Raw genomic sequence first — 16,286 nt, 5'->3', positions numbered from 1 at the left:
AGGCGTTGAAAGCTCTTCTCAGCAATCATCAGACGCATAACAAGGGACAACTGCATACAGCAGTAAATCTTTATGGGCGTGTTTGCACTGAAACATCATTAGCACAAGATGTTTTGTGCACTAGACCTTAAGACAGGGCCTATAGATGGTGCATGTGATGCACAAGTCTCGGTGCTATCAGCAGATACAGTCCATTCTTTGTGAGTTCCTCCTTTGCAGTGTGTTTTTTAATTTGTGTATTTCCCATTGAGCAGCTCGTTTTTGAGAAAGAACTCTCGAACCTGTGTAGCAAACAGCAGACAGGTTGAGTTAGAGACTAGCAGGCGAAAACTGTGAATCATTATGTAGTTAATGGATAGAGTTGAACAAGCTAGAAAGTAGTGTGTAAACTAACAGCAAGTCCACAGAGGCCTGATAGGAGATTATTTCAGTTGTCCGTTTTAACCTAGATGTAACCTGTCAGCTTGTGCATACATAAAGGCAATGAAAATGTATTTTCATATATGTACACTTGCACCTAGCGTACTGGTGTCTGATTGCAGAAAAACTCAGCTGACCTACCCTCAGTACTGTTGCTGAATGCAGTCTGTGACATGGAGCTCCTGGCTCATTGGCTCCTGTGTGGTTAGGTGTGACATTGGTCAAGTAGCCAGTAATTAGGATTACCTTGCTCTGTAAAACTTGTTGAAAGTATGATGCAAATTCAGTGTTGTGTTCACATATTCTGTATCTGCTTCCCCCCACTTGTCCAAAACATTACAGCTTTTGCAGGTTAATCAGATGGAATCAAGAAAAAAACATGTGTCCCTTATCTGAAAAGGCTTTCCACACCTTCACACTGACATACGCACACTTAGAGGGAACACACAGACACATATTTGTGCATCTATAGATATATTAATCCAATCAACACTAAAGCTGTACACCATTCTATGTGAGTCAGCGTGGAAGTTGAAGTGAGACAGTGAGAGTGCAAAAAAAGCATAGGAAAGACACAAGCTATGTTAACATATTCACAAATGATTGGAATAAAAATGATAAATGGACTTGAGCTTGTATAGTGAATAAAAAGGCTTCCATGTAAAAACCTCAATCTGTAGAGAGTGATCTGATTGCCTGATATTAGGAAGAAATTTCATTTTGAATGAGATGGGTGATCTATGCCGTTCTTTTTTCTAATCAGTATCCATGCAAACACTTGTTCTCATCGTTTCATCCTGGTTGGGGCAACTCTATATTAACTGGTCATGCCTGCCTCTCTTTTTAACTGCGCATGTCTGTAAGCCCTCCCTGCCTCCCCCTGTTTATAATTTCAGAAGTACGTACTACTGTAATTGCAGCTCAATTGGGAGAGAAGAAGAAAAGAGTATTGTTGGCAGCACACGATGTAGGTCAATTTAGGAAAAAAAATCAAACAATATACAGAATCCAAAGTCACAGATGCGAGAGAGGAGGAGTATTAAATCCCTGGTGCACAGTGAGGGGCGAGCTGAGGAGCAACATCTGGAGGCGTGGAGAGAGACTGCCATGTTTGTACACAACACAGGCAGCAGAGTCAATTTGCACAATGACTATGGTGGGCTTACCAAAAACCAGACCAGAAATAACTGAGGAATGAACACACAGTAGGGCTGTGTGGGTTCTGTTAGAACTGGATCTAAAACTGTATTGACCAGCACCAATTGACAGGAACGTGCACTTTACGTACCAAAGAACACAGATCAACTTCTCAACCAAGCGCAGTTTTTATTTATGAGGAGCGGCTTCTTTTTTTTTGGTTGAATGTAGAAGCTGTAAGCAGACCAGCAAGACAACTCTACACATGTTGAAATGGTTTCATTCTGATTAAATGCTTGATGGATCACTTCATAATCCCTTTATTCAGCGTCCATGTAAATAGTGACGTGGGAATCCCCAACCAGTGATTTTAAGTGGGTTGAAGATACATTGCACGTGTAAACACAGCTCTTGTCTAACCTACAAAGATTGGACCACTTGCCTTTCATATCAAAATTATGTAACACTTTAAGTTAAGGTCACAATATTTCCCATTATTAGCTGCTTATTAGCATGCAAATTAGTTGCATACTGGCTGCTTATTTGACATCATTAGACTTCATTAGTATTGTATTCTACATTACCATAGTCTATAGCTAATAAGCCATTAACTAAGAGTTTGACCTAATTACCTTTCAATATAGACTGATATGAGATTTTAGGGGTCGATACAGATATAGGGGAGAAAGAAAAATCTGATACCGATATATCAGCCGATATCTTTTTCATTAGATCTATATTTGATGTGTAGCAATCGTTATAGTTATAGATATAGATTTATTGCGTTGATACCTCAAATGCAGTTCTCAAACACTTGTGGAAATGATATATATATGAAGACAAAATGGTCACTCAACTGCAAAGCAATTGTGCATGTACTTGCCTCACAGCTCAACACTCTGGAGGGTGATAATGCTTGTTGTAATCCATATAGCGCCCTCTGCTGGTGAGAGGGAACTGCTAGTTTAATACAATGACACTTAAATGAAATGCTATTTGACCGGTGAATAAATCTAGTACTATCGGCACATATCTGCGATAAACTAAGCGTGGTCACACTTAACTATGGTCCTATAGAGCAGGGGTTCACAACTGGTCTAGCCTATGGACCAACCACCGACTCCTAAATGAAAATCGTGACCAAAATTTCTGATATTTCTTTCAACCGATCAGATTTATTGAATGAAAAATATAGACTATAAAGGTGTAAAGGAACAAAGAGAAGGATCAAAACCAACATCTTTAAAGAGTCCTTGATAGACATTTTGACTCTTTTTTTTCCCCAGTCACATGTTCATGACCGACTGAAAACAGCTCTGCAACCCACTTTTGGGTCCCGCCCCACCAGTTGAGAACCACTGATATAGAGTGTGGTGCTAATAAATGCTTACAAAATGACTAATAAGCAGCCAATATGCTACTAATTAGCATAAGCAACTAGTTAATGGTCAATATTGTGACCTGAATTGAAAGTGTTACCTAAAATGACTACTAACAATGAGATTCTTTACAACCCTCTCATGATCCAGGTCAGATAAGCTTAAGGGTAGTTATCGCAAATAATCTTGATTTCCACAATTCTGTCCTTTCGTTAATTCTAATTGTTGTGTAAAATGTCTCCATATTGGAAAGATTTTTAAAAAGATCATGTAACATAGTGTGTTACAAATATCGCAGCAGAAGGAATTCAACCAAACCTCCTTTGAGACTCCTCGTTATGCACTTGGCTGAGGAAGTAAAACAAAAGAATAGAAATCTGAAAGGCTGTTTTTTTTTTAAAGTTTGTTAGTAAGCTATATGACCCTCAAAGTTCCCAGGTTGCACTGTCCTGTAAGGACAACTGCAGAACGCTGCCCTATAGCCATGAGAGTTTCTGTGTATCTCCTCTCTGCTCAGCCTACTTGAAATAGCTTCTGTCGTTTGTAACCTCAAAGCCACAATTTGCTCCTTATTAGAGGAACTAATGCAACCCCCCCATCCATCATTGATACAGAGGAACCTCCCAGAGAGAGTCAGTACACACATATGTGACCTACATACTTGGGTTACTCTCTTAATCCAACCAACCACTCAGGAATCTGTCAGTCCTTGAAATTCCATTAAACACAGATTTCTTTCCTCTCCTGGAAGACTTCTGCATGTTTGTGTTGTGTGTGTGTGTGTGTGTGTGTGTGTGTGTCTTTGACTGTAGTTCCATTGATGTGTGTTTCACATTTTCTGTATGTGGTTGTGCATCCCATAGGTGGTGTGTGTGGTCCATAACTTCAAAGGCAAGTTACTGCTGAGCGACGATTCACCCATGGAGCCGCAACCCACTATAGGAATGCTGAATATGGGCCGAATGGAGAGTCCCCTGGAGAAGTATATCGCTTCACAGGTGAGTGCATCATTCACAATAAGACACCTGACCTGTTCTAAATAGAGTTGGACCATGGATTCATGCTTGGAAAACTGTATGTCTGCATGAAGAACTGCAAACTAATACAGCGCACAAGCTTTAGAACAACTTGGGGGAGTTTGGACTCTCATAAGGACAATTATGGTCTGAAGCCTTTCGTAATTGAAGCCTTATTAGATAAATATTCAGTTGTACAATCTGACAATCTTCATGCAAAAACATACATGTATACATAATGTTATTTTATACTTACAGATATAATAATTTCATACTTATTATAGTAGCCTCACATATCTTAAACGCTTCTGTGATGATCTTCTAGAATGTTTCTTCTCTAGACTAGGTTTAGGATGTAAAATTCATGTGCTAGATCTTACGTTGTTCTGAACTGAATGGAATTTGAAAGGTGTTTCGATAATAAAAGACACACACATCCCTAAGTGGGTGCTGGATCCAAAAAAAAAAATGGCTTGAAAGAAACAAAAACAAACAAATCTGCACACCAAAGAGCCTTCCGTAAAAAGGATGTATGAACAAGTGATGTGAACTTGCTCTTCCTCAGAAAAGTCAAGTCAAAGATGCGATCCAAAGGTCAGCCACTTTAGACAGCAGGAATTTATGTAAACACATGTTTGTGCAAGTGAAACATTTTTTAAACTTCAATGAAAAATGTGAGCATATTTCAGAGCTTTATTATTCTGCAAGGGAAACGGGGCAGGGAGACTGGAAGGAAATAACTCAAATGTTTACTTGTGTTTAAAATGTTTTCCTGGTGGCCAGTACCACAGCTCCTGTGGCAACAAATTGGCATAGACAAAAATCTTAATGAGAGTCAGTTATTTGAGTAACTCTGATAAATTAGGCCAATAAACCAAACAGAAAAAAACCTGACGTGAACATGATGTTACACTGATTTATGGCTGATTGGAAAAAAACTGACATTGCAATATTTTTTCATCCTGCATTATAGATAGTGATTATTTTTATGCACATCAATTCAAATTGCATTCAAAGAATCATACTTTTTATTATTTAATTCATTTTGGTATTTCATATATAAACCTCCTACTTTCATCCCACTCTGGGTCAAGCCCTCTGAAGTAGAGACAACATGTGGAGAGAGAACAGGAGAAGTGACCGATCCATAATAAACTTGACAAACATTGGCTTATAATTGTGTTACTTATACACGTTGTTGGGAACGCTCAAGTTACTAACTCAGTTTTTGATAGTAGTAACTAGGAACTTTTTTCAGTAACGTGCCAAACACTGCTTATATGTTATCAACAATGTTGAGAGTAATGTTCAAAGTAATGTTTGGTTTGCATAAACAGACCAGTGATAGTAAATTCTGATTAAATGAAAGTTCACTGTCTTTGGCTGCCTGTGACTCACTTCACTGTGTGCGCTGAACGTATAACTTGTGACACGCGTAAAAGAGTGTCTGCATGTCTCGATATGGCTGCGATATTTACCACAGGGGATACTCAGAGTCCGCATACACAACAGTCAGTTCTGTGAGCACTGATTGTGAAAAGAAACCTGGCAGTTTCTGTTTGCACCAAATAACAGAAAAGTTGCAGCATGGCGTACCTCAGGTCACATGATTGGCATTGCATATCACGCGGTATGACTATAAAATTAGTTCAATAGAAACAATTTTTTTGTGCCTTTATGGAGAGATAGGACAGTGGATAGAGTCGGAAGCCAGGGAGAGAGAGTGGGGAGCGACATGCAGAAGGGAGGCCACAGGCGGGATGTGAGCCCGGGCCGCCCGCTGGAGACAACAGCCTCAATGCATGGGGCGCGCGCCCTAACCATTGCGCCACCAGCGCGCACCAATAGAAACAATATATCGTTCAATCCTACACTGATTAACGAAAAACAAACTTTTGTATTGTAACAGATGTTACTCTAAATTATAGATGATGTCATCTAGTTTTCATCTGAGCTAGATGTAAATCTTTAACTTCATCAACATTGGTCCAAGCCAACAGTGAGATATAAGTAACAAAGGATGTCCTAAACCCAATCTTTAACATCAAAGCACTGACCTTAAGTAGAAAAAAAACACAAAAAAAACCTTAAAGCATGTTTTAGTCTGAAGCTATATTTGGCAAAGCATGGTGATAGGACAGGGTTACATAGGGCCATAAAAATCTCCCATGTCACCAATATTCCTTACAAGTAAAGGTTTGGCTGCAAACCTTGAACATTTAAGTCCGGCTAAATGTAAAGTGACAGATGTCACACACAATCACCCAGCAGCATATGACACATGATGCTGTCATGCTGTCTGTGGTGCAGTTTTTTTATTTTCTTTTTAACCCCCACCTTATTTAGAACTCCCAACACTGAGTACCTCTATCAGTCATTGAAGAATGGGTGACATCATTTCATTGGTTGATTGATCTTGATCTTGGTCTTTGTTTTACATTAAAAAAAAGGTACAAACACAATCGATGAAAATTGATTGAAAATGAAGATGTTCATTTTATGTTCTATGGGGTAAAATGTTTGGCAGGCAGACCATACACTAAAATAAGCTGATAATTTTTTAGAAAGAAGTTTGACACCCTGTCACATTTAAGTGTTAGTTCAAAAAAGATAAGATCCTGCATAGACTGATTTCTTTGACGGCAAAATATACAAGACTATCAATGGATTTCCTTTGAGATTTTGAACATTGATCATAAACAAAGGCATTTTTTGGTCACAGCTGCACAGCTTTAGTTATGATTACCCGATGGGATATAATTTTTTTTTTTTTTTGCCAAGGTAAATGTTTCTCAGTTAGCTCTTGCTCTCACAGCATCTTTCCAGCTCCAGTACCACCCATTGGGTCAGAATGGTACATGCAGCACCAACTAACGTCTAATGACCCACCCACACACACTGTCTCCTAGGAGACAGATGATGAAGATGAAGAGTCTTGCTACATAAAGGAGCGCTTCCTGGCCTTCCTGGGCTGGCTGCAGGGTCTTGACTGGTTCCAGCGTCTCAGAAGAAAAAGGCAACACACTTTGGAGTGGTTTGAAACCCGACCTCTGCCAAATCTCTGGATGCATTTACTTTACTTTTTATTCCACATTTCAAATAGACAGCGAAGAGTTTCTGATATTATTCTAAAGAGATGGACACATGTTAGATCTGCTGGTAGCATAAATGGTTATGAAAGCTAGCAGACCCGGGTTGAACTTATCAAATTAACAAGGAGCTTGCCAGTTCTAATCCTTACATGTGTTTACCAATACCCAGGAATAAAATGTGTTTGGCAATTAAGTTTAAGAATAGTTGATGGTCTACATTCTTTTTTTTTATTTCAACAGTCTCCACTTGATACCAAGAAAAGCACAAGTGGAACTAATATCACAGCATTGTTAACACTACAAAACAGTAAGACAGGTCAAGAAACAGAAAGATGTCAGTCAACCAATTCTTCATTGTTTTGTATTTGTGTTCAAAATCTCTTGCATTGGCTACAGAAATAATGCAGGTATGGGATAGCCAATGAAGTGTAAATCGTAAAGCCCATAAATCCCAGCAGATCTTAGCCATTACTTTGCTGAGTACAGTGATTTAATGTCTGAAAGCAATGATGAACAAAACCACAACAAATAGAGCCAAATGTAATTAAGTGGGATTCCCTTGAGCAAATCTATTTTTATTGGTCAAACCCAGCCTCTTTGGCCCATTGACTACCCATCTGTTGGGCTGATAGCCATCCTGATCGAACCAGTTTTTCTCAAATGAAGTCAAAGAGAAAATGATTCAGCCACTTTTAATGCTGTCCAGAGTATTTTGCTTGTGTGTTTGCAGTGCTTTCTCTACTTTCTCTTTGCTGCAAGCTTTCTATTTTACATGTTCAGAATTCATATTGCTGGATGTAACAGCAACACATTTCTATTTACTCTAGCCTGCTGTGTTTTCTTCACGCTTCCTTTAACAGGATCCAAATTCAGCAGTGAAACGTTGAAAATACGCGGCTCCTATTTGATGAGTCAATTCACAGCTTCCTGCTTCGAGAGCCTGCGCTCCGTTGTTTTAAAAAGAGCACAGAATCTCACATTCTCACCTCAGCTGCGACAGGCTCAGTGGAAAATTGCCTGCTCCCAAAATAGCTCAGCCTAAAGATGCCTGCAGCTAAACAAGCCAAAGTGAACAAAATGCCAAAGCAGACATGAATGTTTGAGCAGCAAAAGTTAATCTCACATTTTTTTGTTCCTTGGTGGGATGGAATGTGATAACTTTCTGTCTCCACCACATGGTGAAGCCAGCTGGGAGCCGTTCAATGCCGGGGGGATGCTGAGGGATTTACCTGCAAAATCAGCAAATGTAACGCTAACATTCTGCATCATATCGGCCTTTTTCTAAATTTTAACAGATGAAATGTTGGCTTATTAAAATACTGCAACACAAGGGAAGTATTTGCACCTAAAAAAATGCTAGTACCTCTACTTAATCCACTGAAAATTTGGCAACATTGAAAAGGGGGCAGAATCATTGATATAACTGGCAAACTCAGCAGACTGCTGGATGGGATTACTTTGACACAACCCTCAACTTTGCAGTCGCAAACAGTATCTTGGATAGTATATTTAACAAGAGGAGAAAAGTCAGTTATTTTGGGGCGCCAGATGGCCTAGTGGCTTTGTCGCGTGTCCCAGAATATAGTCCTTGTCACAGTTGCCATGGGTTGGAATCCGACCTCAGCCCTTTGCTGCATATCATCCCCGACATTCTCCCCCCAACATTTCCCAACTCTCCTCAGCTGTCCAATCAAGGCAAAAATGGCCAAAAATATCATTTATAAAAAGTTTTTATTGTCCTTTGAAAATTGTCTGGCCACTCATATGATGTCCTCACATCTCCATTGTGGTTAAAAGGCCAGGCTTCTCCGAGTGAGAATGAAGGGATAACTGCAGTGTTCTATGTTGCTTAAATGCTAAAATTGCTCTTTGAAGATTGCGACGCTACAACAGCGCCATAATCAATTTCTGCCATCCCTCCTGCTTTGTGCTCACACATCCGTAATGGCATAGTATTGGTGTCCCAGCATCTGATTTCCCGCTGCATTACTTACTTCTCGCGGGGTAGAAGCGGGAGAGACAGTGTGTAATCACACAGTGAGAGCTTCATATACACAAACAGTCACACACACACACACACACACACATACTGGTGATCTGGCCTGCCATCTCCATAGTTACACAACCACACTGTCAATCATTTCAAGGTTACTACCTCTGATGGTGGATCAGAGGCGGAATGACGTCGACCCACCCAATTCCGCCTTTGTGCTCAACTCATTGCAGTTCTGTATTCTGATTTGGGTTCTTTCTCTTACAGAATCACATCGCCTTCGCTGAGGTCACATGACGTGGAGTCGGCCGTGTGGCAGACCCATTGGACGTCCACACTCTTCACCATCCAGTCCAATTAACCAGTGTGCAGCGCTAAACCTATCTTGTGTGTGTCCAATTGTCAGTATGTCGTTCTATGTTGTCTAAATCAGGCCCTTGTTGTCCTCTGCAGCTTCTTGTACTCCAAGGAAAAAAGAAAGAAAAACGTCAGTAACTCAACGGGACAAGTTGTTCCTGCTTTCTCCATCTATGCACTTATTCTAAATCTTGTTTAGACTCCTACACGAAGCTTGTTGTTAGGCGACAGGAGAACAGTTGTTGCACATCGACGGACAGAAGAAAACAGGTGAAGAACTAGATTGCACTGCGTTTGTTTAAAAGGTGGATTTTATGAAAACTGTCCAAATTGAGAGAAAGTGTCAATCAAACACGCTTTCGTTATGTTGTTATTGTTGGTGTCTACCCCTCAGATTTCTTTGTCTCATTAGATCTTCATCATGACATTCAAAGGATTGCTGTGAAAATCAGATTTTTACTCTAACTACTGGGCCCATATTTACCAAATGAATCAATTAGGTTCAAACTAAAAATCCTTTTGGTTTACATAGTATTTCTTCAATTGATCATTGATCAAAGTTATCTCCAGTGCTTTCTTAAGGTCACATATTATCTTCCTTTTTAACTACAACAGGCCTGTTGTAGCTGCTGCTTTCCATAACTTTAATAAAATGTCTTAAAATATAAGCTTTTGTCTTGTTAACAGCCCTTAACAAGACAGCAAGTCAATCTCCAGTTACAGATGTGTTACAATGTGGTATATACTTAGTTCCTTTTTTTATTTTAAAGTGACAGAATTAGTCAGCAGGCAAATTACATACAACGCACAGATATTGGCACAAAAGTGCATCTAACAATCACGTGTAGATGAAACAATTCAACTCATGAAAGCCATTTGGTGTTTAGATTCCATTACTTCCTAAAACACATCGGATATGAAAAATCTGACCTGCGTTCAGCAAACAAGAGGTTTTAAGTTTCTTCTCATCTGTAGGACAGACTTAAAAAAGCTTTGTTTTTTGACTTTTTAAAAAGCGACATCCTAATGTTAATTTGGCAAACTGAAGACACGTTCATTGCAGGTAAATCACATAAAAATCTGTATTTTTTGCAGGCTCATACAGCTCAAGTAAGCTTTTGTGTATTTACTATCTAATGTAGAACAAAAATTCACGAGAAACAGATGAACAGGCGCTACTCTTGGGGGATGTAATATACCAAGAAATGACGGCACTTACATTTTTGACATGAACACTGAACAAAAAAAGGAAGCCTTTGCTGGAAGCTGTTTAAAGCCAACCGCTGATAAACTGAAATTACTAAGAAATTGGCATCTATTCCCAGATGCATCTACAGTATTCTCTCCAGACAATGGTTTTTGATATATTCTGAGATTTGAAAGCAGCTTGAGCTCAAGGTTTTGTTTTTTATTAGTATATCTTTTTTTCTGACTTATGCATTTGTTGGAGAACGGATGAGTTTAGGATGCAACATGCCTATCCAGACTACAGGAAGTGACACGATCATATGCTGTTGCTTTTATCTTTGCATGGACTTAGAGTATAAGACATATTTGTGGTTGTTCTTTACATTAATGAATCAGCCCTTTTGACAGCAGTTAGGAGGCAGGAGTGCAGCTTGCTGTACGCACACGTCTGCTTGTGTATGTTGGCTCCTCTGTTTCCTGTGGTTACCATTAACACACTAAGACCCACAGAGATATCCGCGTATCTTTGGATAACCCTTATTGCAGCCTCAGTCCCTTTATGTCTTTGTAAATTATTTTCAAAACATAAATTGAAAATTAGCTGCCTGCATGTTTTATGACCCTAACAAGTCTGTCCATGCCATTAGAAAAAGTCTATGTGGTGATGTGGAGGCCAAGTATGAAAGAACAGCCTTAATGTGTTTCCTTCGAGAAGAAGGGGTCTCACATTTGAAAGACGTTTACAAGATAAGGAGGGTGTCCAGCAAAGTGTCTCAACTTCTTTGATAAATATGGGCTCAGGTCAAAGTAGCAAATAAGGAAAACTTTATGTCTTTGTACTCATGTGTTTTTCAGTTGTTTTGACATCTGTATGAAGGTTGTTCTCTGTGTGTACAGTAGATACAGTCAACTGCAACCAATGAAAACACAAAGGCTCTGCATAAAAAAAAAACAAGGGCCTCTCAGTCGCACCAGACAATCACCCTCTCTCTCTCTTTCTCTCCGTTTCCCTTTTATCTCTTTTTATTGTGAGTAAAATATGTTTTCGGGTTGAAGATTGGAGCCTAATGGTGTACATGAGGAATGAACCTGATAAAGGAGATCACAGTCTCTGCAACTTCTTGTGTGAAAAGAATGCAAATTGCTCTTTTTTTTTACATGAATACTGAATCAAATATAATGGTCATTCTGACTCACAGGCCAAAACTGAGATTTTTCTTGTATGCTTTATAAGTAAGATACAATTAGTTCTCTTCTTGTCTCCTGTTTGATGTTTTCTGCTTTTTAAATCAGGTTACATTGATGTAAAAAAAAAAAAAAAAAAAATCAGTAGATTTTTTTGGGGTCTTTTCTCAGCTAAAGAATACATTCATGGCCTGTGTCTCTATCAAAGACAGAGACCTGCTGAGCTGCCACGACACTGGCAGCTACTGCTGTTTCATATCACAGCCAATCAGAACAGGAATGTCTTTGATCATTGGCAAGGTCCGATATTTAGTCTTTTTTTCATTTCATAAAACGTAGCTAAGTTGAACATTAAACATGGAGGAAGCATGTCACTGTAATCGGGTTTACTTTTTTGTTTATTTGTACATCAGCCACAAACTCATTGTAATGAATATGATACTGTTTTCTTTCATTTTTAAATGTTGTGTAAAGGTATCAAACAAGGAGCTCATATACTTTTCCTTTCTTTTTGTGTGCATTAAGGTGATCTCTGTATATGAAACACAGAGATGAATACCCCCATTCTCACATTACTTGGAGTCAAAATACTAAATCTGCAAATGATTGGCCGGTGGGCTTGATAAATGACTTAAACCTGCATTAATCTCATTTTGGCTTTTGGCCCAGTTGTTATAGTCACTTAACTATATTTATACTGACTCAATTATATAATAAAGTAAGTTCTAGAGATTTCCAGGTCCCTGAAAATTATTTCTTAGGCCCAGATTTGTATTTGTCAGAAAACAAATGTGTTAGCTATTCTTTAGCAGTTGCTAACCAGCAAACGTCAGAGAAAGCAGCTGGGTAAACAGTACTGAGAGTATTGCGCTCAGGAGTTAGTGGAGACTAAACAAGAGCTTTAATGAGAGTGGAGATTGGACTTCAATTTAATTAGCAGACACAAACACCATTTAAAGTAGTTATCAATGATTGATTGTTGCCTTCTGTCTGCAGAAAGTGAAAGTAACCATGAAAAGGATAGCCATACTGTAATGAGCCAGTGATTCATTGTGGCTGTTTTGATGCATTTCCTCTAATTCCTTGGCCAAAAATGGATTAATGCAGCTTCATCTGGTTCATCAAATGATTCTCAACAGTCCTTTGAGTAAGTGACTGTTAGCTAACAGCTATGTTAGTCATAAATGGACACGTATATTTTGTATATTTGCATTGTAATGAAGTCAAAGTGTGCCAGCCCTTGTTTGCGTTAAGTCATGAAGTCCTTTGTAGCAATAACATGTCCGATTTCCTTTACCATCAGCAGACGGGGTAAAACAAGTAGAAGATAAAATTATTTTGCCCCTTCAAATCTCTATTTTTGTAATGATCACTTGAAGCACTTATATTTAAAAAAAAGAAAAGAAAAAGGACTCCAGGCAGGAACATGCAAAAAGCAGCACTTTAAATCAGTCTGCAACTCCTCAACTCTCATTGCTAATGAAATGGTCACTCATGTTGCTGCTGCTTGAAAACAAACATCACACAGAATATTCAGGACTAAAAAAAAAGAATCTGTGCAAAAAGCTACTACACTATCCTATATTTAAAGGAAAAAAAATACATATATATATATAAATAAATATATCCTTTTGATCATACTGTACATTAATGCTGTCTATTTTCTTATGCCTGTGCACTGTGTGAGTGTTCACAATAAATGTTTCTTTTGATTCCTCAGATTACTGTTATTGCTTCTTCATGACATTTAACTCAAAAAGATCTTTCATGTAATTATAGTGTAGAATTACAGATGCATTTTTATGTTTTGTGATTAGTGACATTCATGTTGTTTGTGTTGAAATTTGTTTTTTTATATCCTACTGTTTTCTCCTCATATTTCATCAAAAGAGCTTGTTCTAAGATATCAATTCCAAATTTTTTCTAAACATGTGGTTTATATCTTCTTTTTTTTAGACTCTCAGTCATGGGATTTATTTATCTCTAGGTAAACATTTTGTATGGATGTTGTTGCTCTTCTTCTATCTCAGTTCTTTTTCTATTATTCTTTTCTTCCAATTTTCTCTTGTTTTCAACCTGAGTTGAATTGTGACCTTTTACACTGTAGAAAAATAAGACATTTACAGCCTTTGAATAAAAAAAAACATTAAAAGAGATCAAAGATTTTTTCCTCTGAAATCGTCTCTTGCTTTTTTCTTTTCAAATCATTGCTTAATGAATGCTGTTGGATCTGTTTTTTTCTCTTTCTTTCCTGGAAACAGCTGAATCAGGTCAATTGAAAGATCAGGTTCCTTTCTAATAATCCGTCTCGTGGTATTAAACCTTCTTAGATGTTTTAAATCCATTTATTCCAGCAGCCTCCTTGTTCTTAAAAAAAACTTTTTTTTGAGAATACTGTTCCCTGTGTCCCAAATCCTGAGAAATAAATGTGGCTAAAGATGAATGTGGCTTTTTTATCCAAGGAAGAACTTTACATGATATGATAAAGACATTTTGTTGTTCATACAGGCTACATACCTCAAAATTCTAAATATATGTTGCACTTGTTACAGTATATACATCTATTTTTGGGATTTACCCAGACAGAACAAAAGATTGAAACTGTTTCCCTTGTGAGAATTTCTATTGTGTTCAGCAAAGTCCACAACATGCAGCTTCTGTGCAGCTGTGTAGCTCTTTAGTACCATCTGTTTTTGCTATGTAGAGTTTGCAATCCTGCTAGCTACTGGTAGGGTAGTTGATAATTATGAAGACCAATTTGCCTAGAGTCACGCTGCCTCTCACCTGGTCATATTGTCTTTAATGTATCCTCCACTAGGATTACTTACTTAACAGTATCCCTTCCATTTAAAACCATGATTACGGTAATTAAAAAGTAGTGCCGCCAGCCTGGTCTGCCTCACTATGTATCCTAGCATGTTTTGCGCAGTTTTGCGTTTTGCTTGCTAGCAGCAATAAATGGGAGCATTATTTCAACTGCATTAAGTAGTGTTACATTGATATTGGTGGTGGCTACACCTGTAGTCTTAACGGCACATGTCTCAGCATTTTATGCTGGTATACTGGTCACACTGTTATGTGGGACACAGCCCACTTTTTAGATTACAAAAGACGGAATTAAAAGTCAGTTTAGTACATCTGATTTTTTAATGTACATTCAAAAACTAACACATTGATGCATGCTGCTAAGTGTGGCCATTGGGAGCATTTTTGGTTGTTGTATCCAGCCCAAGGACACTAAAGCCCCGGTTCAGTTTGGTTCGGTACGGTACCCATTTATTGGCGTTTCCACAGTCAAAAGTTGGGAATGGTACCAAAATGAGGGATCCGTTTACCAACCTACTTTTCTGGTACTCTTCTGTTGGTGTGCCAACGATACCGATCCGACTGTAAAGGGTCCCTTGTTTACCGTGTCCCTGTTCTTCTTGAACGTTTAACTCTTAATTTAAAGCTGGCTACACTGGGTTGGGCTGCTGTGATGTCACACTATTACATAGCTAACCTGGCTATCTCCATCTGGCCTACACTCCACTTACCAAATAAGGGGACGGTTGGATGTGGAAAAGGCAAGCAAGTTCAGGGTTTCCCGTACCGAAATGTACCAAACTGTACTGAACCAAACCGGACTGCTTGGTGGAAATGGGGATTGTCAACAATGACTTGTGTATGACTCGCTTCAGGATTCATTGAGTCCTTAAAGCAGTTGCCTGAGTTATACTCTAGCCATATCTCTATCTGAAACGTAATATCTTAATAAATAAACATTGAAAAAGCATTGACAATATTTAAAGGATAGATAAACTGAGGAGACAGATTTTTTAAATTAAAATCCAACAGTCAAGTATAAGCAAGTATTAGTATATCTATAGCTCCTTCAGGAGCTCCAACGCCCAAATTCATGGAATCCAGAGCATCTGCTGCCTAAGGGGAAGTTATTCTCCTGTAGAAGCCTACTTTATGTCCCCATCAGCATGACAACAACATATGTCGGTGCCTTCAAATACTGTTTCAATTCACAGCTGAAAAACTTGTCAGAAAACAAACTGTGTGGATGTTCCGAACAACCCCACTCACATGCAGTGTTAAAAGCAAAGCAAAAAAATGGAAATCTACACCTAGTAGAGTTGCTCTCTTGTTTTACATATGAAAAGTAACAGAAATAGTCCTTCAGCTATGAAGAAACGCTGGAGAGAGTACTTGAAATTGTGGCTCTCTATTCACTTCCACACTGTTGAACAACCATGGCATGAAGTGGGTGTGAATTTTGGGATGTTGGATTCAAAATGTTACTCAAATATTCTCAGAAAAACAAAAGTATTGCATGTGTTCTCATATTTCCAAGCATGGTATTTATTCCTAAAGAACATCTGCCATTGTCAAAAATGTGATAATTAAAAGAAGATATAAGTTTACTCTAACAAATCTTAATCTACGTGTCTTTGACAGCCGTAAGAAAAGTTTACAAAAACAAGCTAAATATTGCAGCTTGTGTGAAAATCAGTTCCTACTGATTGGTAAG

General features: G+C 38.4%; 1 protein-coding gene across 2 annotated transcripts in view; it reads left to right on the top strand.

Annotated features, from left to right (window-relative positions):
• The window catches only part of plppr5b (phospholipid phosphatase related 5b), an 86,811-nt gene extending 72,866 nt beyond the window's left edge, over nt 1-13,945 (top strand). For both annotated transcript variants that reach the window (XM_065948963.1, XM_065948964.1), the window contains 2 exons: nt 3,800-3,934; nt 9,305-13,945. In XM_065948963.1, the coding sequence (XP_065805035.1) occupies nt 3,800-3,934; nt 9,305-9,334 (165 nt within the window). In that variant the 3' untranslated portion in view covers nt 9,335-13,945. The remainder of the gene's footprint in view (nt 1-3,799; nt 3,935-9,304) is intronic.
• Nucleotides 13,946-16,286: the final 2,341 nt, after the last annotated feature.

This window comes from Labrus bergylta, chromosome 20 (assembly GCF_963930695.1).
Source record: "Labrus bergylta chromosome 20, fLabBer1.1, whole genome shotgun sequence".
NCBI lineage: Eukaryota > Metazoa > Chordata > Actinopteri > Labriformes > Labridae > Labrus > Labrus bergylta.
Note: the sequence above shows the minus strand (reverse complement) of the source record. Positions and strands in the feature narration are given on the sequence as shown.